This window comes from Cyprinodon tularosa, unplaced genomic scaffold (assembly GCF_016077235.1).
Source record: "Cyprinodon tularosa strain WSP-4 unplaced genomic scaffold, ASM1607723v1 ctg30, whole genome shotgun sequence".
Classification (NCBI taxonomy): domain Eukaryota; kingdom Metazoa; phylum Chordata; class Actinopteri; order Cyprinodontiformes; family Cyprinodontidae; genus Cyprinodon; species Cyprinodon tularosa.
This window is the reverse complement of record NW_024039008.1, coordinates 131,127-158,444: the sequence shown is the minus strand read 5'-3', so window position 1 is coordinate 158,444 and position 27,318 is coordinate 131,127. Positions and strand designations below refer to the sequence as shown.

Genomic DNA, 27,318 nt, shown 5'->3' with positions numbered 1-27,318 from the left:
GAGATTGTGCACACAATGGCCATAGAAGCTATGCCGCACGTTGCTTTCTGGGTAACTTAGATCTATTGTTCTGGAAAGGATCCAGTGGCATTTCTTTTGTCAACAGGAACTTCAAAGACATTTTTTGCATGCTAAACAAGGGAATGTGAGCCCAAACAACTACAAATAATTTCAGACAGTCAGTAGAGTCAGTGTCTCATTTTTGGTCATCATGAAAGCTGTTTCAGGGTGTCAATGACATGGTTATCTAAAGAAAAAAAAAATCAAAATTATTATTATTTGTAAATTCACTGATTATTTGTAATTAACTAAATTATTCACTAAATAAATCCACAATTTCTTCCATTGTGAAATAATAAAGGGATTTTCTATTCTATTCTAGATTGTCGGTTTTACCCTGCTGGGTGGAAGTTGACAATGCTATTTGTTTGGTTTTAATTTCTGTTTTTTAACTAACTCTTTGGACAATTTCCATCAACTTTGCATTGTGCTATTGTGTGTGATTTCTTATTCATTTTAGAAATGATCAAATTTGTAAAATGATCAGTATATATTTTGAAAAAAACAACACCATGTGTAAAATGCAACAGATGTTCTGAGCCTTGACCTTTAAAATCCCCATACAGTATGTGGCCTTTATCTTTTTATTTTTTCAGTTTGTATTCATTTAGGGTAGTAACACCAAAAAGAAACACTACATGTGATTTGCTGTACCTCCAAGTGTTGCAGAAAGCAGGAAGTGAGTTCCGTATTTCCTTATGATGTTGTCAGTGATGGCTCTGAGAGTGGGCCTCCTGCCCAGATGCCGAATGGTCTGGAGGAACTCTGGGTCCAGCGGCAATGAAAAGCCATTGTTTTCTTGTCTCTCTAGGGCCAAGCTGTTCACCTTCCAACGGCCAAATTCCCTGAAATATCACATAAAAACATGCTCTATGTGAGATAAAGACACAGAAGAAATACAATGGTGCTAAAATATAATGATGCAATGAGACTCATATGAGAGAGATTACAGAAAAAAAGCAGATGTTTCATATTGACTTACACAATATAGGTCAGATTTTTGGTAAAACTTAGCCAAAAAAGCTAATCTGCTTTTAGACAGTTTTCCTAAAATACAACGAGGCTATAGTCTAGAAAATATTTTCCCTTCATTTTTTAAAATATTGTTATTGTTTTCCTTTTGAAGTGAGCAGGTAAATGCTAATCACACCGAAAACTGCGTTCATATTCCCACCAAGACAGACTTAAAATATGATGACTTCTAAATGAATATTATGTGATACCATTTTAAGAGCAATCTCATGCAGTTTCAAGCTGCAGCTAAAGTAATTGGTTTTCACCATAGTGGAAAAAGTGTTGTGTTTGAACCAATTTTAAATGATCGTTCTATAGTTTTTTTTCTCATCTTGAGCCAGCTTTTGAGGCACTGTGTCCAAAAAGGGCAGCAATCATGGATGTCTTGCTGCTTTTTGGTGCCTCTTTCGGATTGAGTTGGCTTAATATGTGGTTTATTGATATTCAGCCTGGCCTTGGAGAATGCCAGCTGTCTTTATCATCTGAGTGCAGACTGAATACTGTTGCTTGATGCGTAGATTAGCACTATTCAAATACAGCTGCTAGCAAACATACTTCTTTCCGCCTTCAAGGAGAAAAATGTAAGACCTCTGAATTGATTCTGGGCAGAGGACCTGGCTTTTTGATCAAAGAGGTGCAAATAGCATATCACATTTTTTTTTAAGTGGTCTCTCTTTGCAAAATGTACATAGGTTGAATTTTATGGAAATAGAAACCATGTTGTAGACCCGCACACAACTTAACTCTAAACTAGTTTATAACCATGAAAAATTCATCTTAAAATAGTTTTCATTGTATTGATTTTTTAACAGGATATGAAACAGGCATCTTTCAAAAGTCAATCAAAAATTGATGTTGCTTTTTATCTAAAAGGTTGCATGTAAAAAATCATAACTGGAGTGACTTTTTTTAAGCATCTTTTAGTCAAACTGACTACCTAAAGAGTTTTACATTAGAGGCACTTTCATCTAATGTATGGATAATTTGGGGATTTATTGTCCGTTGTATGTTGTTGTTGTTGACAATCAAAACACAACTAAAATTCTGGTACAATCTGGAAATTAAAATATGAAAAACTCCTAATATTTTCTCACTTGTTTCATTGAATAGAATAGATAGAATAGAATAGAACAGAATAGAATTTAACTTTATTGTCATTACACTGTCACAAATAGAGAGCAACGAAATGTATATTTCAGGACCTGAAATTCACATGTTAAGCAGACATGTACATAGAAATATTTCAAAAATGGTCATTGAACCACCTTTGGTATCATGGTCAGATAAAAGAATTCCTAATAGATGGCAATGTAAATTGCTGGCTTCATAAACAAAGTGAAAGAGCAGAAGCAAATGGAACCCCGTATCTTCACTATATGTGGAAGAATCACATGTGGACTTAAAGCCACATGGATTCTGTGCCTTCTAACTTTTCCTCCAGGATCTGGAGTCTACATTTCTAAATAAAATGCTAACATTACTTTCATCTAAAAATATTACTTTGGGCCACTGAGCAAATGCTTCTTTTCTTTCTTCTTAGCCCAGTTAAGGGTTTTGTAGGCCAAGTGCAGCAATTATTTATGCATAGAGGTCTTTAAAATACAGGCTCATATCTTCAGGTAACACAGAGTACATGTCAGACTTAATAATATTACTTTAGTGATAGTTTCAAGGTGTTTGCTTTATTGTATATCTCGTACCATGTTTTTTGGTTGTGCTGTTCTTTTTTCTTTTTTTTTTTTTTTCTCCATCTCATTACAGGTGTTGAAGCAGACTGAAAATGTTTTGTCATTGTCTCCTTCCTATCTCCTCTTTCTTTCATCTTTTGTCCTGTTTTTTTCTTTTTCTTTTTCCTTCTTCTTCTTCTGTTTTTCTGCTCTACTTACATTGCAGTGTCCATATGAACTGTAAAACTCCCTGCATAATTATAATAAAGCAATTTATATACATGAAACAAGTGGAGCGGTATGGCAATTGCGATACCGCTACACTTGTGAAAGTAAAATCTGTTGGGCTCCTTTTGGCATCAAGACAATTATTCTTATTGCCACCTTGCCAGACAGGACACTGTAAAAAAAAAAAAAAAAAAAAAAAAAAAAAAAAAAAAAAAATACAGGCTCCAGCCTCAATCCACTTCTTATAAATATCCCAAAAATTCTTTAATTCATTTATCTTAACCTACCAAATATCTAATCTGGTACAAACCAGGTTATTATCTGTAGTTCAATCTGAATTCTACACAACATCCATATAGAAAGGCTCCTGTGGTAAGGATTTGCAAAAGGGAGGGACATTTGGAACAATTCATAAAGCTGAATGTGTAAATCACCAAGTGGCACATGTCGGCCAATCACAGCAGCAGTAGCAGTTGTGACACATCACATTCTTGATTTGTTTCACAATTGCAAAGTTAACAGTTAAATCAAACTCTTGTCAAATCTGGTTGAAAGAAATGCGCAAACATCTTTCCTGTCCACCAGGCTTTTAACTAGCAATGCATACAGGCGTAAATTGTACTTCCTTTACTAAAAAAAAAGACAAATTGCACGCCCTTGTTTTGGGGATTTACTGCTTTGGCATGCCCTAATTTTGCCCCGCAAATGTCGCTCAAATCTTAATTTAACAAGGAGCAGCTAATGAAGTGGGAAAAATTGAGTGCTGTTGCTTGACGTGCCATATCAACCAATCAGAGAAGCTCATATGGGAGCTGGCAGGGAGACAGACACAGCACTGATGATGCAGGGCGCTTATGATCACGCCACTGAAACAGTATATTAATGCCTAAATTAACCTAAACTGACGAAACCTTGCATTAAAATATGTTCACTTTTATTATTCTGGTGCCTGCAGTTTGTGCCATATACCTGAAAAATGCCATCTCCAGCCACCACGAAGAGTAGGGAAAAAAAAAAACCTAAGAAGCGACCAGGCCTGAGGCAGCTGGTTCCTTATTCCCAGTGACGGTGCATTTGGGGGTCGGAGCGGCTCTGACAGAGAAATAATATTTTAAGGCAGAATTGTAATTTTCATGAACTGACTAAAAAAACGATGTTTTGAGGTGGACTTTCTTGCATAAAAATATATTAAACCCATTTTTTTGTCACTTATCACAGCAAATATAGCAAAGAGACTCTGCCATTGAACACAGAAGCAGCACAAGCAATAGATGCATCTGTAAACACTTTACTTAATGCGCCTCAGGAGCATCTCTGACCTGTGTGCAAGCATCAGAATTAAGCAGTAGGCACTTTTTTGAATGCTCAAAGCGAGTGTGGTGTGAATGTAGCATTACGCTTTCTGATTGTTTGATTAACCTATGAAACATAAAATTGTACCTAAAAATGTTTTCATGTCTACCTCTAGTCAAGCACACATACTCCCCATAATGAGGAGAAAAGCAATGTTTATTAAAGACAAAATGGTAGATGCATTCCACCTCAAAATGCAGGAAATAAAGTTACAGTAACTAAATTTCTAAATTTTCCGGGGGAGGATCACCTGAATACATCTGGACCCGCCGTAAAGATGTGATACACCAAGATGTACAATCTATTAAATATTCCTAGCTAAAAGCTAAAAGGCTTGATATAAAAATGATGGTTAGTCCCGCGAAAACAGACTGAATCTGCAGGTATGTCCTTCTGTGCAACCATGTTTGTTTAGGTTCAGCCTGCCATTTCTGGTTGATATCATAAAGGCCCCTGCTTTTCATTGGTTCAAAACATAAAGTATCTGTTCTAGACTAAAGCCTTTACATGTCCTCAAACTGCATTCCCTGAATGTATAAAAGCAAGCTGTTTTTTGTGTGTAAGCTGCATACTCTTGAAAATATTTTCATCAAATAAACAAATTGAAACATTTAATTGTACTTGGCTCTTTCTTCTCCAAATTCCACCGAAAAACCCCAAAACACCCAAAAAACAACCAAACAAAAATAAAACAAAACAGAACACATACGGACATATACAAACAGCAATGCAGCAGAAAACATTGGCTCTTTCCCAGAACTTGATAACCCCCATGGGTGTGGGACTGCTGCCAATCAATCCCCCACCAATAGCATTGCCTCCCCCAAAGCAAACTACAAACAGAAAACAGCTCATTAAAGCCTTTTTCATGTCGGTGTTTCTCTTTAACGAGCAGCCATTAGTGTTTGTGTCCATCCACTGGGGCCAGCTAAAGAGAGAAGCAGTGCTAAGATAAAGATGCAGAGCTGAGTGTGCTAAGCTGAGCTGATCAGCACACTGGCTCACTATGATGGACATTTATGAACGGTTTCACAGCTTAGCATCACACTCACACATACAATAACACCCACACTAGTTTGCATTTCTATCCATAATAGGATTTTACAGTGACTTACATACATTTCAGTTATTGCGTTTATGCCTAACCTTAACATTTACCCTAAACCTATCCACTACCAGTATGTTCCTAAACCTAACCTTAACACATCATACCTTCAAACTGACTCTCTCACATTCAGAATGAGGCTCAACCACATTAGGATCAGCCTTTGGTCCCATCAAGGCCTGTTGGTCCTCAGACGGTTACTAAATATACCAAAAACGGTCATAAGCAGGTAACACAAACAAGTACACACAATAGAACACACCCACAGACTTTTGTACATTTCAGTACACCTTACTGTCTGCATGAACACAAATGTCAAAAAGGGTCTGCATTTTAGGAAAAGTAAATATTTATTTCATTTTTCGCTTCTTTCAGATAGATACTGATTGACAGTACATACGCATGCAAATTCATCTCATACAACCAGGTCAATGTGGTCAGCTCCCAACCCTCGATTTGTGACTGACAGCCCTCCTCTGAGAAAGCCAATGCAGAGCTAGATAACAAAAGAGTTATAGAAGAGATGCCAGACTTACAGGGGCTCTGATCAGAGAAGAGCAGTTGTACCTTTCTTTCTGTTCATCATAGCACAGCTGTCTCAGATCCATCACTAAGCACAAGCTGCCTTAGGGCTCTTCTCAGTACCCAATGTAACAAATCAGGGAATCAACACACTGAATACCCAACTGATGCAGATAAAACATGCATCTGAGCACTACTGTGAAGGCTATGCTCAGTTTAGTATCTGCTAGGGGAACAAAAGGGAGTGTTTTCGTTCATTTGTTCTATGAAAGCTTAACCCAAAGTGTGTTCAAAAGACTAAGAAAATCAAATAAGTGACTGAGATAAAAAAAAAAAAATAATACAAATCCAGTCTACCAGTTTCTTAAGTTTTGAGTGGACCCATTTGTTATTACACATAATTACTGGTTTAGACAACTATCATAGTGATGAAATAACACTTTGCTTTCATATTAAAGCAATACAACAATGGGTTCCATTTTGAAAAAATAAATAAATCAGCTCATTTCAACTAGTCACAGAAACATACTAGAAAAGCATTCAGAGAGTGCAGACCTCCACCAAGCAGCAGCTTTTGCCCCATACTGTGATTTACATATATAGATTAAACTTGCACATGATTTGGATCATTACCAAATTTTACTGAATTTCTGGATGGATGGATGGATGGATGGATGGATGGATGGATGGATGGATGGATGGATGGATGGATGGATGGATGGATGATGGATGGATGGATGGATGGATGGATGGATGGATGGATGGATGGATGGATGGATGGATGGATGGATGGATGATGGATGGATGGATGGATGGATGGATGGATGGATGGATGGATGGATGGATGGATGGATGGATGGATGGATGGATGGATGGATGGATGCTATCATGCAGCAGAAAGACCCATCAGCATAATTCATAAGGCTTTTTACAATGACTACTCTTCATTCCTCCTTGCTGAAATTATATGATTAGGCGGCATTTCAAACCTCACAATTAAGGTGTGAATCAAGAAATAAACAGCAGTCATACAGCATACATTTTTTCTTTTTAGCAAAGAGAGAGAGTGTATAAGTAGAGGGACAATCTAAATTTCAAAATCTGAGTTGCTTGAACAAACAGGAAAATAATCCACATTTCAATAAATCATGTAAAACGTATGGAAGAAACTCAGAATTGGTTTAAATAAATTTTCAATCATGAGATATAAAAAGATATAAAATCAAAGAAGAGGTGATGAAGATCAATGGGTACTCTTAGCCACTATAGATGGCGTTGTAAATCATTTTGCAATGATTTTGGTCGTGTGGGCCATGGGTAATAATTGCACAATGAAGATGTAGAAGGGATTCTTGCAGGTGTATGTGTCAAAATTATAAGTAATATTTGCATGTGTAACATTTGTGATTTTTACCTGGTTTGTCTGAAATTTACATTTATTCATTCATTTATTGATTAGATTTATAATATAGGCAACAATTGTTAGTCTACACAAAATATTATATCAACAAATGATCACCAGTTTCATCGAATATTGATCTAATTAAACATAATTTAGGTTTCTTAAAAGCAAGCTGTGAGGGTATAGGAAGCAAACGTACTTTTCTGAACAGGCTGAAAAAAACGTAAGTGGAAAAAAATCATAATAATCTTTGTTTCTTTTTTGTAAAACATAAAATATTCCAGAAAGAAGTTTCAAACATCACCTGCATGTTTGTATGTATTCATTTCAAACATGAGCAATGATAGGGCACTGGCTTGAACTCAATCCAGTGTATTTATAAAGGATCAATTCACAATATACTGTATCTGCAGGTCCAGAATGTGGCAACAGTAGATATTTGCTTGCATTTCTTAAAACAACCCCAAGGGAGTTTTTTTGTATGTGTCTTTATATATAAAAACTATTTCTTATCTTTATACTGTGCAGGATAATTAAATAATTGTATTGACTATATAAAGTGTTGTATATTGTTCTGTGCCCATTGATTGCTAAAAATCATAAATGAGATTACATTCTCTTTTTTCCCTTACTTAAAAATATTAAACTGTTACTGAGAGTAAAGGCAGAAGCAAAGCTAAAAAGCTTGACTTATCTTTGCAGGTGTTTTGACTATTCAAATTGATGTACTGTCTCCAACAGGGAGCTGATTATCATCAGAGGGCTTTCTTCCATTGCTCATTTCTTCAGTGCTTCACACAGATGGTGTGCAGTAAATTTTCAGCAATTAGGTTTACATCAATGATCTTGATATGAAACACTGGAATGTAAAATCATTATTATGAAAGATGGAAATCATGGAAAGCAACAGAGGAATTGTGCAAAAACTTAAAAGATTTACCTTTTTTTTCACAGCCATTTCAGGGATAAAAGAAATATCCATCAAAATATCCAGCCATCTGTCCGTCATTCTCTGGCTATCCATAATTGTGTTTTAACCAGTTCCAGGTAGGATGCCCAGATTTCCCACAATGCAACACAGGGGATCCCAAGGTGTCCACAAACCAGTAACTATCATACTATTACAATTAGCATATGATCCAGGGTCTCATCCAAGAGGCACCTCAACTGTTTTTGTTCGATGGCAGCCTTGTTCTTGGAGTTTCCGCTGGAATAAAGAAATAAGGAAGCTAAACTCCTTTTATTCCAGATCTAAGTTTTTACAGGCATAACACATTTCTAATCAATACTGGTGAGGGTGGGAGATGGAGCAGTTACTTTGCTTTTGCTTGAGATTTGTCTATACTGAGATTTGTCTGATCTACAGATCAGAGCAGAACCAACCTTAGTACAGATGAAGCTTCAACACAACTGTCTATCTCCAACTAAATTCCACCCTCACTTATGAAGAATTGCAGTAATTGCAGTAACTTAATTATTTGTGATTCGTTCATACAAGGACTGATAGCCCTTTAAAGCATCCCTGGCAACCTGTAGTTCTGCGCCACCTTACACAAATATGTCAAGAAACATTTCTATAATCCATAGCCAGATCCACAACCAAATACAGAATCAAATTCCCATGAGTATTTCAGCAAGCACCCAAGTTTATTTAAAGATATGATCCACTGTTCCACAGTGAGAATGAATAACACACTGTTACTACTAAATTAGAGATTTGATAATCAATAGAAGCATCCCTTTGAAAGATGTAAAATAGATTTTCTGGAGAGTAAGAAGGGCAATCCCTTACTGGTTGGAACTTGGGTAACACAGTAATTTAAAGCACATTGTCATCCCAAATTTAAATGCAGTATTTATGCAAAGGAGAGCTTAGAGTGTAATTATAGTTTGCTTATAAAATCCAAGTAATGAACCCAATTTTGCATGCTAAATTTATGTTTCCTAAGCTCTGTCCTTAACCTTTATCAATCATTAGAAAAAAATATTAGTCCTACAAATTGTACATTTCCGAAACTATTTGAATTGCAATTCAATACAATTCAAAAAGTTTTGAAAATATACACCAGATAAACTGCCTCAGCAAACAATCTTGTCTGTAGACGTAGAGCATGGAAGCAAGTTGCACTTTTCTTTCCACATCTGTTGACAATACTGGTCAGCGGGCTTAGCCCTGTGGATTGCTAAGAAATAATTAACTTTACCTATAAATTTCTCATATTGTAAGAATCTAATATTCAGTCAAAAGAAAAACTCTGTGAAACCTTTAGTAATCTTGGAACACTACTGACCAAGTAATTCAGGGAATTACTCATAGATACTATGTACAAAAATGGTTTCTAATGAACAAAAGCTAAACTAAATAAATACAGTTTGTTCTATTTTATAGCTGGATACTCATCACAACATAAAAAAACAACCCGCTTTGCAAAACATTAGGAAAATAAAAATGCAAAGAGCTTTTCTTCTTACTGAGATCAAAAGGAAATCCTAACATTCATTTCCTGAAAGGTACTTTCAAGGTAGCAGCTACAAACTTTTCAAATGAACTACTGATGATTGTCTCTCGGCTAGAGAGAGTTTAGGAGAGAAATAAATGAGAAAGAGGCTGAGATGGAAGAAAAAAGGATAATGTCTCTGTCTGCCTCTTTTAGTCATCAACCCACCGCAGAGACAAACTACAGTGGAAAAGGATGCAAGATCATGACTGAGGAAAGCTAAATGTGTAATGATGCAGGAAAGAGCCATTGGCTGTGAATGTTTTACAGATTACCACTAGGAGTTTATCAAAACAACTTCAAACAAGTTGCAGATCGTTAATTTGTGATAAATTGTTAAAGCCTGCTGAGAGGTCCTATAAAGAAGCTTAGTACCACACTATAGATACTTTACAGTAATAGGTTCTAGGGGTGTAAATAATAATCGTTTTGTATCGATGCATCGATCCAAAAGCCGACGATCCGATGCATCGACACGTCCGCAAGATAATCGATTAATGTTTTTTTTTTTTCCCTCCGGTCTATTTTTATCCATTTGCTCCTGGGCGTAACTCTCCTCCCTCCCTGCGGTGCCGCTAAACTTATTTTGCCCTTCTACCGCGTTTCCTGGTTATACTCTTACAGCAGTTTGTTGCAGCAAGCTTCACACAGACATTTTTAAATTATGCTCAATATTGAAGCGTGGTCTGAGCTACACGCTGTGGGTCTAGATACGGCCGAGGCGGTGAGGAAGTGGGGGCGAGTTTAGTCCGACGACGGAGGGAAAAAAGAGCGGAGATTCAACTGGAAAAAGGCTCCCAGCGTTCTCGCGCACCTCGCTCTTCTAGCGGGTCAAACTTCACGAGTTGTTTTCCGCAATTTCGGTCATAAAAACAAAACAAGCCGGCCTCCTGTCTGGTGCACTGTTTGCGGTCAGCTACAATCTGGGAGAGGAGCAGCGAGCGTCTCTCAAGGGGCGGTGACGTCAACACGCTGGAGCCTTCTTCTTCTTCTTTTTTTTAATGGCGGTTGGCAAACAACTTATAGGTGCATTACCGCCACTTTCCAGAATGGAGTATGGACCAGACAAACTATTATATTCTCCCTAAAATACCCGTTCTTCTTAGAAAATTAAAAATACTACCAAAAACTACATCCCCAGATGACCTTTGAAACAATTCCCTTATATCTAGTTTACTTTTATTCCTGTCTAACTCTCTACACAACATCTCTCTTTCCTGAGTATATTTATTAAATTCTAAAAAAATATGTTGGACAGTTTCTTTGGAGCCGAGGTATTGCATTGAACTCATTACACTGATATTGTGCAGTATTTTTGCAGTATTTTTTGATGCAACTTTTCTACTTCTGTTATTTGCTGTTGTTTCTAAAGAAAATGCATAACGATATTACAGCTTTCATTGATTTATTTCAAACTTGAAACTTTGTTTAGCCTGTAAGGTGTAAAAAAAAAAAAAATAATAATAATTAAAAAAAAATTAACCGATTAATCGATTAATCGAATCGAATCGTGGTGTATTCTTAAGTATCGAAAATAATCGAATCGTTGGGTCAGGAAATCGATACTGAATCGAATCGCCATGATGGATGTGATTTACACCCCTAATAGGTTCAGAATATATTAATATATCATACCATAGCATACCATTCCATTAGATTTAAATTGCCCAAAAATATTCATGGGCACTTTATAGGTATGTAGATTGGCATTGAGGAGCCACTACCTTTCTCCGTTTGACAACTGAGAAGTGGTGATCCAAACACTAATGAGCTAATCAGTCAGGCTCAATACAGACATAAATTACTGTAAAAGACAAAAATAAATTAATCAAACAATGTTGCACATGCACAGCAATATATTCCAATTAAGTAAGCAGACATATTTGCTGACCATAAAGAAACTGGAATGCGTAGGGTAAACCAAAACATGCAAACAGAGAATAAAAGCCTTACGTTATGCTCAAAGGCCCAAAAGCTTTTGAACCATCAACTTCCAGTAAACACTGTCCAACATGGCAAATTTCTTTTATTTAAGTGAAAATAACTGTGGTGATGACAGAGGGGATTTTATTGATGCTGGGGAAAAGTATATCATTTTTTACGAATATCTCCTCTCTTCATAGTTTTTTTGGCACACTTTAATGTTTCGAAATAATAAAAATATATTTTTGAATATCATACAAATAAAATGTGAGTAAATACAACTTTAACTATTTTAAAACTATGATTTCATTAACTAAAGGAGAAAAAAACAAATCCTACTTTGAAAAGTAAAATGTAATTCCATCCCGACAGCAACACCTGATTGCCAGACCAGAAGAGATCAAAAGCAAATAGCTTTCAAATTTCAACACGTTATGCAACAATCTAAATATACTGAAGAACTAGAAAACCACTCGGAGAGGGCAGACCTCTACCCAGCAGCAAAATGTTCCCTATATTGTGATTTACACCTATAGCTAAAGCTCCCACATGATCTGGATCACTACCAAATACAAAGGATTGTTCCTTGGCATTAGGTGCACTTTTGGTAAAAAAAAAAAAAAAAAATCCTTAAAATCCTTTCATAAGTTTATAAATAAGGCACAACATGTGTCTGGAGCTTCTGTTGTCTTTCCTGCTCTCACCTTCTGCATTTATTCTGCGTTCTGCTTTCTTATGCAATCGACAGATAGAGGATTCTAGTGAGGCATGGCTAACCTTTAGTGTGTTTTCGTCTTCAGTATAAAGGCCAGAACACATTGAATACAATTTTGCATCCGATCTGACAGAAAATCGTCGCTGCGCTTGTCACTACCCAATCCGTCCCAGAAGCACGTTTCGTTCTGCGCATGCGGCATCAGCTCATTTGTGCATGCGCATCCAGATATACATCCACGTAGTCCTCGATTTTATTTTTTTTAAAATACCTAAATGACGTTTTCCCTCCCCAAAAACAGTAAGCATACTAAAATAATGTGTTAAAGGTTAATGATGTAATTCCTGACTAAAAAGATGCCTTAAAATTCTTTCTGTTTTATCACTCGTATCTTCCCGACCTGCACCGGAAATAGGACCCTAAGCTACTTCCGGTCGGTAACTTTTTCGGCTTTGGATTTAAACATAAATCTAGTCTTTTGAGTTTTATGTTTTCGTTTCGTTTTAACGTTATGCTATATAGTGCATAATATAAAGAAAGAAACAACTATAATGTAGATAAACATGGTTTAATCATATTTTCCAGGACTGCTCTGAGCATGTCTGATGATGACGTCAGATAAGCAGTTAAACGAATAAAATGTAAAAAGCATAAACATTGTCTCACAAAAGTCTTAAAACATTTTTTATAGATGTGTATTAGTATTCTTTAGTGAGTAAAGGATAGAAATAAGTAGTTTTAGTACCATAATTATTATTTGCGTTATTTATGGACACCCGGATATATCTATTAACGCATGCATAGAACGGATTGTGCTTCCGGCATGGATCGGATAGTTACAGCGCTCATTGAAAGTCAATGGGGATGATCACACCCAACACAATTTTCTGCAAGGGGCTCGGGTCTATCTCAGTCAGAGGTCTATTTTAGTCGGACTACACAGAAATTCAGCAGAAATTTCATGGATCTGACAATAAAAGAGACGCAGTTACAAAGTAAAACACATCGGCTTTGGTTGAAAATATAAAAAGAAATCTGTTAATCGCACCGGGAAGGAGTCAGTTTTGGAGTTGCACATTGTGTATATAGTAAGCGGGACAGACTTGGGCAAAAAGAATTAATGAAATATTAAAAAAGAATATTCAATGGGATTTCAGGAGGACAGAAAACTGATAAAGTAATTATCCTCTTTCACACTCGCAAAAACAACCATGGACAGAAAACGCAGTTTATCAATCTCCTTGAAAAAAACATTACTTTAGGAGGAGAAAAAAACGGATATAGTAAAAGAGTGATCCTCTCTGAGCCTCACAAGAAAAAACAAAATGACGAGAGGCAGACAGAGCAGGTAAGCACGGTATTTCTCTCTTTTATGAAAAGAACAATGAAAAAACTTCGATAAACTTCACAGATCTCTCTGAGAATCACCTCCACTTCCTCATATAAACCGTCCCACAGCATTTATTGCTGCGTTTTTCTTTTCTTTAGACGTAGATCTCATTGTGTGTTTAATATAGGGCTTTTAACATTCTTTATCTTTTCTGGTTTGAGATGCTGAACAGACTCGTTAAGTGGGGCTTTGCTTTATATAATGCTGATTACAATTTTTTTTTTTATAACTTTTCAGAATCTGTCCAAGTCAAATTTGGGAAATTGTTTTAATTTGTGTGACACAGAGACAAAATAAAAAAAAAATCTGCACAGATATGCCCACTCTGCGCAGTTGGAGCCGTTCTATACGCAGTCGGTGTGACATGGAAAAAAATCGGATCAGAGATTAAAAAGTCGCATGCAACCTGTGTGTTCAGGCCTTAACACTAGGACTGAACAAACGGGTTCAGTCGCTTCTAGGTTGGGATCAAATGACAGGAAATTAAACGTTTTTATCTCTGGAAGGTTTAGGTTTCTTTGCTTCAAATACAATAATACAATAAAACAAAGTTTGGTGAAGTAAAACGGTATTAAAAGAAGTTCTACATTATTCGCTTATCCACTGAGCTACTAACTCATATACATTCTGCACAATATGCATTAAAGTCTGCACAGTCAGAGCTTCTACCCTGCAATTAGGCACTAATTAGAATGTCAGGAACAACGTTTGGGTTCACTGCTTTTCCCAAAGGCTCTTTAACTTGTTGAACAAATTGCTGGCATTTGAGCTGAAGGACAACCACTATACCTGCCGAGTTAGAGCTCTCAATAACATAATTGCTGAAATGTTCAACGAGTCCTTTCAAAGATTGAATTGCGGTCAGCTGGTCCATATCTGAGAATCATAGGTGAACAATTGAATGAAAGCAGACCAATAAATCAGGAGCTTTGTCTTTGGCTCAGCTCTTTCTTCATCTAGCCGACTGCAGCAGCACTTGCATTAATGTAAGAGAGAACTCAAAATCTTTTCATCTCCCACTCCATCCTACCTCCATTCATGAACAGCACCCTCAGTGGATTCATACAGGAATTTAAACATAACACAATGTACAAGCTCGATGTGATCAAATCATGACAGTGACAGGTAGAGGAAGATGGAAGGAGAGGAGACTGCTTTAGAAGTGCATTATTTTGATCATACTTTTTATTTTTTACCACTGCGTCACTACTATATGATATATAGAAGTGGTCATTTGTCAGGAGAACAAAATTCATGGTTGGTGTGCTTGAAAAACTGAAAGGCCACAAACCAAAGATTGGAGTTAATATTCAAATATTTTCTTTTGGATGAAATGAAAGATTTGTTCATGGGCAAATTATATTTGAGCCAATAATAGTCTTGCTTTCAGTGAGTTAGAAATACTTAAACATGAAATATTAGTTCTAAGAATTCATTTTTTTGTACTCTGCAGTTACTTGATTCAAAATTCTCACATTTGTCCTTCAATTTCATTTCCATAAGTTTTTGTGTTTAGCAGGAAACCAGTTTCATACATTTAAGTTATGCTTTGTTTTCCCTGCGTACATTCAGAAATATTTTTTTTGAAGAAAAGAAAAGATCCTCACTTTTCTCTTTACTAATGAATTATTGCAGATTGACATTTTCAAACGACAAATACAACTGGCTTGTTTTTGCCAGTACACCTTAAAAAACTATCTTTTGAGTTTTTCTAAGAAGAAAAACAGATGTTCTTTTTATGTGAGCCATTTAGGATAGTCATGTTGAATTCGTAGGTTGCATTAATATCACAGATTTTTCAAAACAAGTGCTCGTTTAAAGCAGCAAGATTATCTCCGTTTCTTTCATTCTGTGATTTGTCATAATGCTGTTTACAACAGACTGATCATTTTCATAAAACATGAGATGCTTGAAAGATAATATTCATGATGGCACATGTACAGTATGCATACAGACTTATGCATGAATCCCTCTTTTCAAGACTTCATGTTTGTTTCTATAACCAACAGGCAAGAGATGTTTGCTTTCAGAAATGATGGGTTTTACCCTCAAGCTCTGACAAGTTTATTTCAAGCAAACAAAAAACAAAACAATTCTGTTAGGAACCTCTTTCTTCTTGAATGATACATGATTAAAACATTGTAACCTGCAAATTCTGAGGCAGAATTTGAGAGAGAGGCAAACTGATAACTTAATAAACCATTTTGTTTAACAGTTTGCTGTTATGTGCAGGGTAATAGTTTATCCTTGAATTAAAATCTGCTATTGTGAACTGTAATCATAGATTCAAATAGTCATAAATAAAGCTATTCATTCATTCAAATTAATTAAAAACCCATTTTTCTTTTTTTTACATAAAAATGTTGCATCCCTTTTTTAAGCAGTTTGTCACTTTCTTGTAAAGAGATTGCCTGAACCTGACCCTCAACTATAAAGCTCAGATTATCCAGATTTTTTGCTCAAAGGAGCAATAAGCCAATTTTCCCCACTTATTTTTCCGGTTTGCATGTCTTAAAACAACTGCAAATGTGTCCATATACACCAAGCAAATTTCCATAGAAGGTGCAAAGTAATTTGCATTTGCAATTCATGCAAGTAATTTTTTGCATGTTTCATTCATCAATATACAGATCATATACTTTAGACCAAAATATGGATATTCAAGGGTGGAGGATATGAAAATGCAAATATATATATATCATTTGCAAGGCTATATTCCAAATCAGAAATTCAATTGCCTATTTTATTTTATTTTTACATTTGTTCATAGCGCTAATAAATACTATGACTCGGCCTATAAATGTTATTTACTATCATCATTTTTTGTTTCCTTTCAGTAAATATCTCTATTTCTCCAGGTTCAAACTTAAAATCACTTTTTTTTTTTCTTATTTACAGCAACTCAAACTATTAATAGAACATGCATTTTTCTATATTTAATGGGTGGAACCAAACTGGTTTGCAAATCTTCACATTTGTGCAGCAATCTTTGAAGCTGAAAATACTACATTTAAATTCATCAAGCTCAATTACATGACAAAAGTTGTAATTTGGTTACACTAATTAATAATACTAATTACAATGTCTGATTACTCCTGTGAAATTAAGACTGACTACAGACCGGCCCATGCGGTGACACACTCTGAAAGCCAAGCATTGCTGCGATCAGCCACAACAGCCCAGTAGAGCCACTTAGGTGCCACTTTCACTGGAACCACTGTAAAACTTCACTTCATGAACAACACATAAGGACTTTTGGTTTTCTTTTGTGTTACTTTATTTGCCTTTTGGCTGCCTGACTCCCAGCGAATGTGCTTTGGAAAATAATTTCCAAAATGCAGCACTGCTGGCCTAATAATTTCTGAATGTGCAGATCATATCTTCTCTAATTCTATCAGATTTTAAATAAGGAAAAATCTAGGAAATGGAAAAAGGTAACAATAAAACAAAAAAATGATAGAAATAAATAGATACCATCATCCCTCGCAGACCTGTGTAACTCTGGAATCTCATTCTAGTGTTCATTTACAGTGAATCTATCTTTCATAAAAGCTTCTTCCATAGAACTCTGACCCCGATAACTCCCTTGTCACCCTCTTGTCAGATACCATAAGCTCTGCATGGAGTGAATTCCCTCTCATTGCCATTGCTGCTGGTGATCTAGAGAAAACAATCTTGTCTGGCTTTTCCTAAAGACAGCTCAAACCTACAAGAAAATTATGAAAAAACAACTTTTCAATTGTTATTGGAATAAAAAGGCCAGGCAGGGATCAATGCATACATAAAGAATATAAAAAAAGCTATGCTGTTTTATTTTATTTTTTCATTAGACATGCAAGATTACTTATTTTATAAACCCCATGAATACCATATGCATGCAACATGAAGTGTTTTAAAATACATATTTAAAGTGTGTTTATTTTACAATCTTTTGAAAATAAATATTTCGTTATACTACCAATAATTTTAACATCAATTCCTAATGCATTTCTGTATATCTGATTTGGTTTGTTCAATCCTATAAGCCTCGGGCTATTTTATCTCGCCAGAAGAAGAGCTGGAATTTCAGTCAACAGTTCAAGAACAAAGGTCAAACGGAAGAACTACATTACTGGGTCACTTGGTGATATTTTGAAGAAAAAAAAATTGCTCCACACAATGAAGTGTTGATGTGACAGAAGGATTATATACTTTAATTTGTTGTCCTTTTTTTTTATCCCATTGTCTTTTGCAGAAATACCACATGGGTGGAGTTAACCTTAGATGACAAGACAGTCAGTCATGCAGACTCCTTACTGTCAGTGTAGAATGTGTAATTACCTTAACATACATACTTTTCGTCTGACAGGAAGCTGGAATATCCAGAGACACTGGCATTTTCACTGCTGCCAATTTTGAAACTGGACTCTAAATAATTGCTTTATAACAATAAGTCAGTTGACAGTGTGTTATTGAACCTCTTGTCAACTGGAGCTGCACCAAATCAGTTGCAACAGACTGAAAGCACAACAAATGCCACATCGACTTTAGCTTTAGTAGCACTAGACAGCCTCTCCATTGAATATGTCATGCTGGGTAGCATTTAAATGGATCATAGGATTTTGACACACTGTTTGTTGTTCCAAAATGAAGCTTTATCACATGTGAAACATCCATGAATCAATCAATTGTTTGTAACTGCTTTTTTCGTGCAGGGAGATAGGAGAGCTGATTTCGATCTCCAGCAGAGATAGGCATCATCATTGGGAGAGAGGAGTGTACACCTTGGAATGATCGGCAGTCTATTACAAGTTAAGGCACAAGCACACAGGACACAAAATAATATTTATTCCAAATGATAAGTTAGAATTATAAATAAATTAAACAGTGATGTTTTTGGATTAGGGACAAAGATGGATTATCTCGGAGAATCTCAGCCCATATATTGGAATCTAACTATTATTACATTAAACATCAAAGGGAATATCCTCTCATTAGAGAAAGACATACCATTGCTTAAAAGAGTAATAACCTGGTATTTTATAAATACGGTCCTTCTAAAATTGTCCTTAAATACATGTTTAATTGTATTTTGGAGAAAAAATAAATTTAAATAGAGCTCATTCAAACAAATGTTTCCTTTTTTTTCTTGCATTAGAAGTTGACTTGTGTATGTGCGTTCATGTGGGTGTAACATTAGCAATGTTAGCAGTTTGCTGTTATTGATTTAACATTGGTTCCTAGATTATAGCTGGAAGGCTGGTAGAGGCACACCCCAAAAGACAGTCAGCTGTACTCTGATTGAAAACTGTTCTACAATGCCTAAACTTTGACAGATTAAATACAAATGTGCCCAAACCTTTTCCAGATTTCTGTCTGAACAGAAAGAAAAATTTAAATGTGTCATTTTCTTTTCACTTTACAATTTGCACTACTTTGTATGTTTTTGACAAACAAAAGGTAAATAAAATAAATAGGGCTGCAGCAATCAGTTATTTTTGGAATTTTTCTATCGCATGTTTAAGTTTTTGATTAGTCAATGAATTCAAAAACATACTCTTGTTCAATTAAAATTTGTCAATAAACAAGTGTATGAACCAATTAAAAATAAATATTTATTGCACATTTTAAATATACTGTGCATGTAAAATAACTAAAATATTCAGAAATGTTCATTGTGGAGTTTGGCATATAGAGCATATTTTACAGAAAAAATGCTGTTTTATCTTTAGAGCTTAATGTATTATTTATTTATTTTTTCACAGTTTTAGCTTACCTGCTCCTCTGTGGGTTGCACTAGCAAACAGAATATTCTAGAGGGTACTCCAGCTGATGATTATTCAATTCATAATTAGTTGGCAATTAGTTTAACAATCAATTAATCATGATTAATTCGATTACATGTTTTAGCACTTTTATGTGTGCTTGACAAATGACAGAAGTGAGAAAATGCAGCTTTAGAAACTTTTAGTCTAATGTAACTAATTAATTCATAAAATCAATGTTGACACATTTATTTGATATGCATTAAGTAAGTCTCCGTATTCATTATTGTCACAGGCAAATGTAAGCGTGTTCAGTCTTTTAGATTAGACGCAAAGCTGTTTACCTTGAGATGTATTTTAACTTCATTTAAAATGCCAACTGTGTTAAATAAAGACCGTTTACTACACAGTAGTTGTTATAGCATTATTGTGACTAGTCTCTGAGATAGCAGCCAAAAGGGTCTTTACAGTGTTGCTGCACCAAGTACAAAAATGTCTTGTGATGCACTCCCCAGTCTTTATAAGGTACTTTTAAGAGTTGTGTTAAAGCTTTCAGCATAAGTATCTCATATAACACAGCAAAATTAAACATGTAAATGTACAAAGTATCATGCGTTATGTTGATTACACATAATTTAAGACTAATATTTTATCTTTCAAGCCTAAATATGAAATATGAATTCATGCGGATCTATACTGTAAATGTTTTTTTAAGCTGCATTGCAGTGCATTATGGTATTGCCTTCCTTAATCGCTTCTCTCCAGTATACCTCTCTCCTCTCTGTTCTCTTCATTGCTTTTTCATTGCAGCTGTTTGGTCATTTGTAATCTGTTTTAAATGTGCTTTCTCATCGAAAGCATTCACAATTCAATGACAAAGTAATAAACACAAGATAGATAAAGTACACCAGGCAACGCAAAATGACAGGTGTTCTGAAATCATGCCTCGGCAGCCCAACCTCTCCACAAACATGCCTGTATATAATTGAAACACTAATCAGACCATAATTACAAGAGACGTCTCCTTACATCAAATGAAGTCAATGTGAACGCCAGTGGGCTAACAGGGAAGACGAAAGGAGAAAACAAAGGAGATGAGGCGTGATGTAAAAGTTATGGCGCATGAAAAAGAAGAAAGGAGGTGCTGACATTATGACTAATATGCTACTTTGTCCCGATATGGCTTCAGTGCACCCAAAATATTATAGGACAAGAACTTCCCACGAGCGGAGATGATTTCATAAGCTTCTATATTATTAAATCAAACACATCTTTCTTTTGCTAAACGCCTAGTTTTCTGTTCAATTAACTTCAGGTTCAAGAAAATGTATCCAGTTCAGCCTAATGTGTCTGTCAATACAGAAAATATGATCAATTAGAAATTTGCAAGAACGGCTTTAAATGTTGGGATATTGTTTTTTATTTGTTTTATACAATGTAGCAACATGCTTCTGCTTGACAAGAATACCTAGAGCCTGTCGGCGGCTTTTAATAGAAAATAAAAGTGACAAAGCAGTGTAGAGGATTGTAACTTGCAGTTCAGAGAAAAAGAAGAATGGAAGAATTTTTTTTTTTTTTAAACCTATTATCCTTGACATTCAGGTGGATTTTTTTGCAATCCCAGAGAAAGAAAGACTGATAAGTGTGTCTACACTTTTTTTTTCCATGATTAAACTAAATTATCTATCTACATGAACCAATATTTAACCTAATCAGACCTTCAAAAGAATAATTAATAAAAAAAAAAAACAATCCTCCAATTAGATTTGTATTGTTTTATATTGCAGGCTGCAACTGAAAGCCAAAAATTTGCAAGCTTTTTAAATCTGCACTTAATGCTATGCCGCAAAACGACCAAGTGTTAATGTAAAAGTCAAAATGTCATCATTCCTCCCCTGAGTACAAGCCCTAGAAGATCTAGAATTTGTTTGAAAAATTTTATTAATACGATAATAACTTTCTTGGGACTCTTCTGATAAAATAACTGATCAGCAGGTGGGGATATACTCTCCCCACTCCTCTAGTTCTCTCTATAACACTCGAGTACAACTACAACTTCCCTGCCGCCTGACTCTAAAGGCCAACACAGCTCTGGAGAATATTTATGAGTGGCAGAGAAAAATTGGTTTGAAATCATTTGGCGAAAGATGAAAGGTGGGAGAAGAAAGGAGTGGAGGAAAACAGAGAGAGAAAATGCGAAAAGACATGGAAATAATGGAGAAGAGGCTAGAATTTATTGTTTATTTTCTGTTAATTGATTGAAGGACTTTATTTTCACGGTGGAGAAATGTACTCGTTACATCAGTTACTAAGGAATAAAAAGGTGCATGGGATATATATACAGTATATACAATGCGTCCACCAATGACAGCCTTGTTTTTATTTATTTATTTAATCAACCTTCTTTTAACCTGGGTTAAAAATCTTTTTTTTTTTTCTGATTGATGCTTTGTATGTGTCAGTACTGTTCTCAGTACTGTTCTAACAGATAAAATATGCATCTCAATTCAGAATATTTCATATGCTCTGAAGTTCTAAATAAAGTCAGGTTTAGATTCAGAAGTTTAACTGTATAGCCATGAAATTAACTTTGCTTGAAAAATGTATACGCACAATATTAGTGAAGATCAATACCATTTGTCTTCCTGCTACAACCAGTTAAGACCTTGCAGGATCAGAGTAGGATTCTTGTCCATCTCCATTTGTCACATTGGCCAGGATGCAGCGTACACCCAAGACAGACTATCACAGCACAACACAGAGGCCCACAGGAAAAGCATGCACACCCAATGGCAATTTAGCTCAGCCAGTCAACCTAAAATACAGACTATTGGACAGTGGCAGGAGAAAATTCACCCTATGCTTTACTCCTTGTTGGAATTCTAAGCCAAGGCCTTCTTGCTGTAAGGCAACAGCACTAGCAATTGCTGTCCTGTACAGGCCCAGAGCAAAATAAATTAGTTTTCCAACATTGCCTTTTCTACCTAAAATCTTGAGTATTTTGCTTCAATACACCAATAATAAAGAAAATGTTCTCCGTTTATTTATCAACGTCCTTGAATGTTTTCTGATAGATAATTGTGTTAAAGGTGGAGATCAATAAAAGCAATACAGCATATTTAGGAAGGTTTTAAGCTTGGCTTTCCAAACCAGAATAAATTCTGTTATGTAAATCAGTTACTCTTGTGCATCAATTTAACTAATATATGTTAATATGTGTCAGCTTTCATGTCTATAAAAAGGTTTAAAATAAGAATGTAGTGAGAAGTAAACAAGCTATTAAGTTATTCAAAAAAATTAAAAGAGGACACCCACAGAGACGGAAGAAGGGAGGAAATGATGGATGTAGGGAAGCAAACGGAGCAACATTCCCTTTCTTTTCATGGCATTGTTGCCCTGTCAGCTGCTAAATGCCAGTGTCAGTCAAACCTCTGTTCAGTTGGCAGTGGTCCTCCTACTGTACAGTGGCCGACACCCTCATCACAGATCATCAAAAGACTTACCTTGCATTTCCAGCCACAAGTACAAACACTCTCAGTATACCAAGTAAGTAACGCTCAATCAACCAGCACAGCAACCACTGATGAAAATTGGTTGTGGGTAAATGACACACTGAAACTGTAGTATAATAAAAAAACAATCATGTGGTTTGGGCTAACTCTAAATGACAAGCATTTTGCAGGGAGCGAAGTTTCATGTGGTCAGAGGAATTTGTTACCATTGATCGGACACACATACACGAAAAAATAATTGCAATGGTATAGTGATTTCTTAATTAAATGTTTTAGCACTCCCCTCCCCCCCCAAAAATAAATATGCAAACGCCAACACATTTTTTGGTTTTTGCCGTAAGCAGTATGTGTAGGTCACACTCGCTGAAACAGATATTTATTGAACAACCAGCCTAAAAGGACTTAATCACTCAGAGTTTTAGTGTTGATGTTAAAAATGCTTGTTATGTCTTTGTTTCTTTACATGAAGGAAACAAAACCATTGTTATAACATTATTTAAACAAGCAGAAGTATAAGAACATTTACACAGTCAAGGCTTTTTACTGTGCAATACTAATTTTCAGGTTTTCTCTGCACCGTGATCTCTGGTTTCCATTTCTTTTCTAATACCTAAAGCATGCAAAAGAGAAACTGTTGTGGAGGTTTTTCAAAAGCGGTAGAAATTCAAATTCCTACAAGAAGAAAAGATTTCAAGATAATCATAGTCCTTAACCCTGACCTGATTATATGAAACGTACATATAAAAAAGGACCAAAGGATAATACTGTTATTTCATGTGGTTATAAACCAACAATAGTGGGTGTTGTTAGTTTTCCATTATTTATTCATTAGAATAATATTTTTTTTCAAATATCTGAACTGCTAATCACCAAATAGCATCAACCAAGGAAAAAAAAGCCCCCAATGAGCAAATTTGGTTGAAAAGGGTTACGTCCAAACATGGTCTATATTTGGTTGAAAAGTCAAAGTTAAAAGCTGTAATTTTCAGATCATTTCAAGCGTTGAAAACTAGGTTTGTAACATCTTTTTAACATCTATATTTGGACTAAAGGCAGACATAATCAGACTGAAAAAACACAGCCCAATTTCAACAATTATTTCTGGACTAAATCAATACGTTGACGGACTGATCGCATTTAGCCTAAAAACCAATGTCTAAATGACATCTGGTGTTTCGGGGGTAGTTTTAATATTATACATAAAGACAAAGCCATAAGCCATAAACTATCCTTTACAGTAAAATAATAACAGAGGTTAGGCAAGGCCTAAGATTGTAAAGTATCTATTTTTTATGCCCATTACATTAATCTACATTTGATATTTTATGTATAAAATGCACTATTTTTGAAAACTGTTTAGCATAATTTACTTAATCAAAATAGTTAACTGTATAATATTTCATATCTTCTATGTTAACACTTGAATAAGCTATGTTTTGTGCTTACCCTTGCTCTGGTCTAAACCAAAAAATGCCCTAATACAAGGAATAAAGCTTTCAAACTACACCCCACTGTGTCTTCACACATAACCACCACACACTTCTAAAGCCACTTGATCTACCCACTGTCACACATCAACAGGCTCAGTCAGATATCTGTAACATCCCACTGCTTTGCTCATGCCCTCCTGTGGTATCTCCACTTTGAGTTTCCACTGATATGCACCATTTAGAGTTTGTATCATACTCCATCCATGTATCTGCTACCTACTAAAAAAGAGGAGGTGCATAAGCACACCAAAAGAAGCTTAGATCTGTGCAGAATGCACGCAGAGCTGTCATTTGTATGCAAAACTCCACGGGGTAATCTTCTCAGTCCCTCATCCCTCTGTTTGCCACCTACTAAATCTGCATCCTTTGTGGTGAAAAGGAAAGTCTTATGTGATTTCTAGCCTGATTTTTTGAACATACCTTTTTTTTTCTTCCTAGGGCAAAGCTGCAAAAATGAGCCAAAGCAACTGCAGTCCCTTTATATATTTGTTCCTTCCTGACTTCAGAATTAGATTTCACAGTTTAATTTTTTTCTTTTAAATAATTATAGTTCATATTACTCGCCTTCTCACCTGTATATTTTGTATTTGGTGGTGAATCCTTGCTGGTAGCGCTCTGTGAAATCAACAAACCCATGTGAGTTGTGAAAGGGACCCTTCTCGGAGAGCAGCCAGCCCAGGGGTCCATTTGAGCCGCTGAAACCAGCGCCGGTGGAGTCCGCGGCACTGGCCCCCACTGACACCCAGCTCACGAGCAGGCTTAATGTCAACCACTTCCATAAAAACATGAGGGCCGTCAATCTAGTGGCGGTGCACGGGCCACTCATGGTGCTTCCCCCGGCCCCGGTGACTCTTCATTCTTCTTGCAATCCTAATAAGTCCTGTGTGAAGTATGAAAGGACGGAAATAAGAGATTACAAGTAGTAGAGGTAGCAGAAAGGTAGTAAATAATTAGGTGTATAATTGGAATTTTGCTTAGGATACAGAGGCTACAAAAATAAATACTTGGCAAATAACCGATTTCAACTGGAACTATAATCCACATCTAGAATCACTTTTTATATTTTAATTATTGTGCCCTTACCTTATTGGGCAAGTATTTGGGTCCGTGACAGGTCGGAAAAAAATATCCATAAAATCCAGTCATAGGACGGCAAAGTTCTGGTCGGTTTAGCGACTACAACGAAGGGCATCGGAGGTGTTTTTAGAGAGGCTGCGCGCAAAAGGAGTGTGCAACGTGAACGGAACAGATGATTAAATCACCCCTTGCTTAAAGAAAAAGCGGGGTTTTTTTGTTGTTTTTTTTCCAGCGGAGAACTCCGAAGATGCTCAGCAGGAAGGTTTCTCTAAGTATTCTCCAAGTGAGTCGCAGCGCATCTGTAGACACTCATCTTTTTCCGCGTGAACTACTTATTTTAACGCCAAGCAGAGTCCACCGACGTGTGGCAAGCAGCCGTCCTCTAACTCATATTGCCAGTGCGCTCAGGGCGCACGCAGAGCGCACTTAGAGCTGCTGACGATCCTGACGGTGACTGCGCTCCCCAGCTAGTGGGATGTGTGAATGGCATTCAGGGCGCGCTCTTCCTCCCTCCTACAACATGCAATTTAATGTATTCCAGCGGCTAGAATACTCCCGGTTGGCTAGGACGCAACCGGAGGAAGTGAGAGTAGGAGGCGTTCAGTGGATGGTGAAAGGTGGCAGACTGGATGGTCAGTTGATAGTGAGAGTGGGCGCTTGGTTTTAGAAAGGATGGAGAACACCTGCACTCGGTATTAATACTAACAGGATACAGGAGGGAAATATATGTGCGTCTACCTGGATTAAAACGAAAATGAGAAAAGCAAATTTGAACATTTCACATACTTTATACTTCAAGCCCTGAATTGAAAACCTATTTTAAAATGGTGTAGATACAAGGAAAGATTTGGTTATTGTAGTAAAAAAAAAATGATTTATTAAACAGTGAAAAGAGGAGTCTATAAAGTGCTGGTTGTAAAATCTTATGTTATCTCATATATGAATCCGGCGGAAGTTATAACGTCATTAATAAAGGCGATAAGCTTCATTTCACGAGAAGAATCAGAAAGGATGACCACAGTACATCCCCCACACACCCCACCCTACATACTCGTTATCTTTTTTTTTGCCCTGGTCCTCCCTCCTCTCTGTGTGCTCCACAGTAATCATCACTTTCACCATCAGCAAACTTAATTAGATCTGCTCTATTCGAGCGCCTGTGCGTCGGACACCGAGCTTGGATCAGAGAGCGGACGAACTGAGGGAAGAATATGTGGTGCCTTTCAGCTTCTCCGCAGACGTTCAAAGGGAGGTTTTATACAGGGATTGGATTAGAGAAAATGAACACTATTGAGTCTCCAGATTCTCCAGCTCCTATTCTCAAAGAGAGGCTGAAATCCCATGGCGCAGAGACTTGCAAAATCTGAAGTGAAAGAATGAGTTGATTTGTCATGGTTTCATCATCATGTCCAGGGATTGGGTGCCTTTTTCCTCTGACCCTGCCTTGCAGCAATGAGGACTTGTGAAGGACAACTTCCTAATAGGAACAGACAGTTTGTGGTATATCGTGTTCTTTCTGAATAAAGGGAATTTTTTTCCTCCCTGTTTTTACATTGCACCTGCACTTGATCAGTTTTTTAGTCTCCAAACAAAAAACCTATTATTTATTTGCCTAATT

General features: G+C 36.2%; 1 protein-coding gene across 1 annotated transcript in view; it reads right to left on the bottom strand.

The window, feature by feature from the left end:
* The window catches only part of LOC119787765 (BMP/retinoic acid-inducible neural-specific protein 3-like), a 65,896-nt gene extending 39,559 nt beyond the window's left edge, over positions 1-26,337 (bottom strand). The window contains exons 1-3 of the mRNA XM_038291802.1: positions 25,707-26,337; positions 25,196-25,503; positions 715-905 (exon numbers count right to left, since the gene is read on the bottom strand). Coding sequence (XP_038147730.1) covers positions 715-905; positions 25,196-25,449 — 445 coding nt within the window. The 5' untranslated portion in view covers positions 25,450-25,503; positions 25,707-26,337. The remainder of the gene's footprint in view (positions 1-714; positions 906-25,195; positions 25,504-25,706) is intronic.
* Between the last annotated feature and the right edge of the window lie 981 nt (positions 26,338-27,318).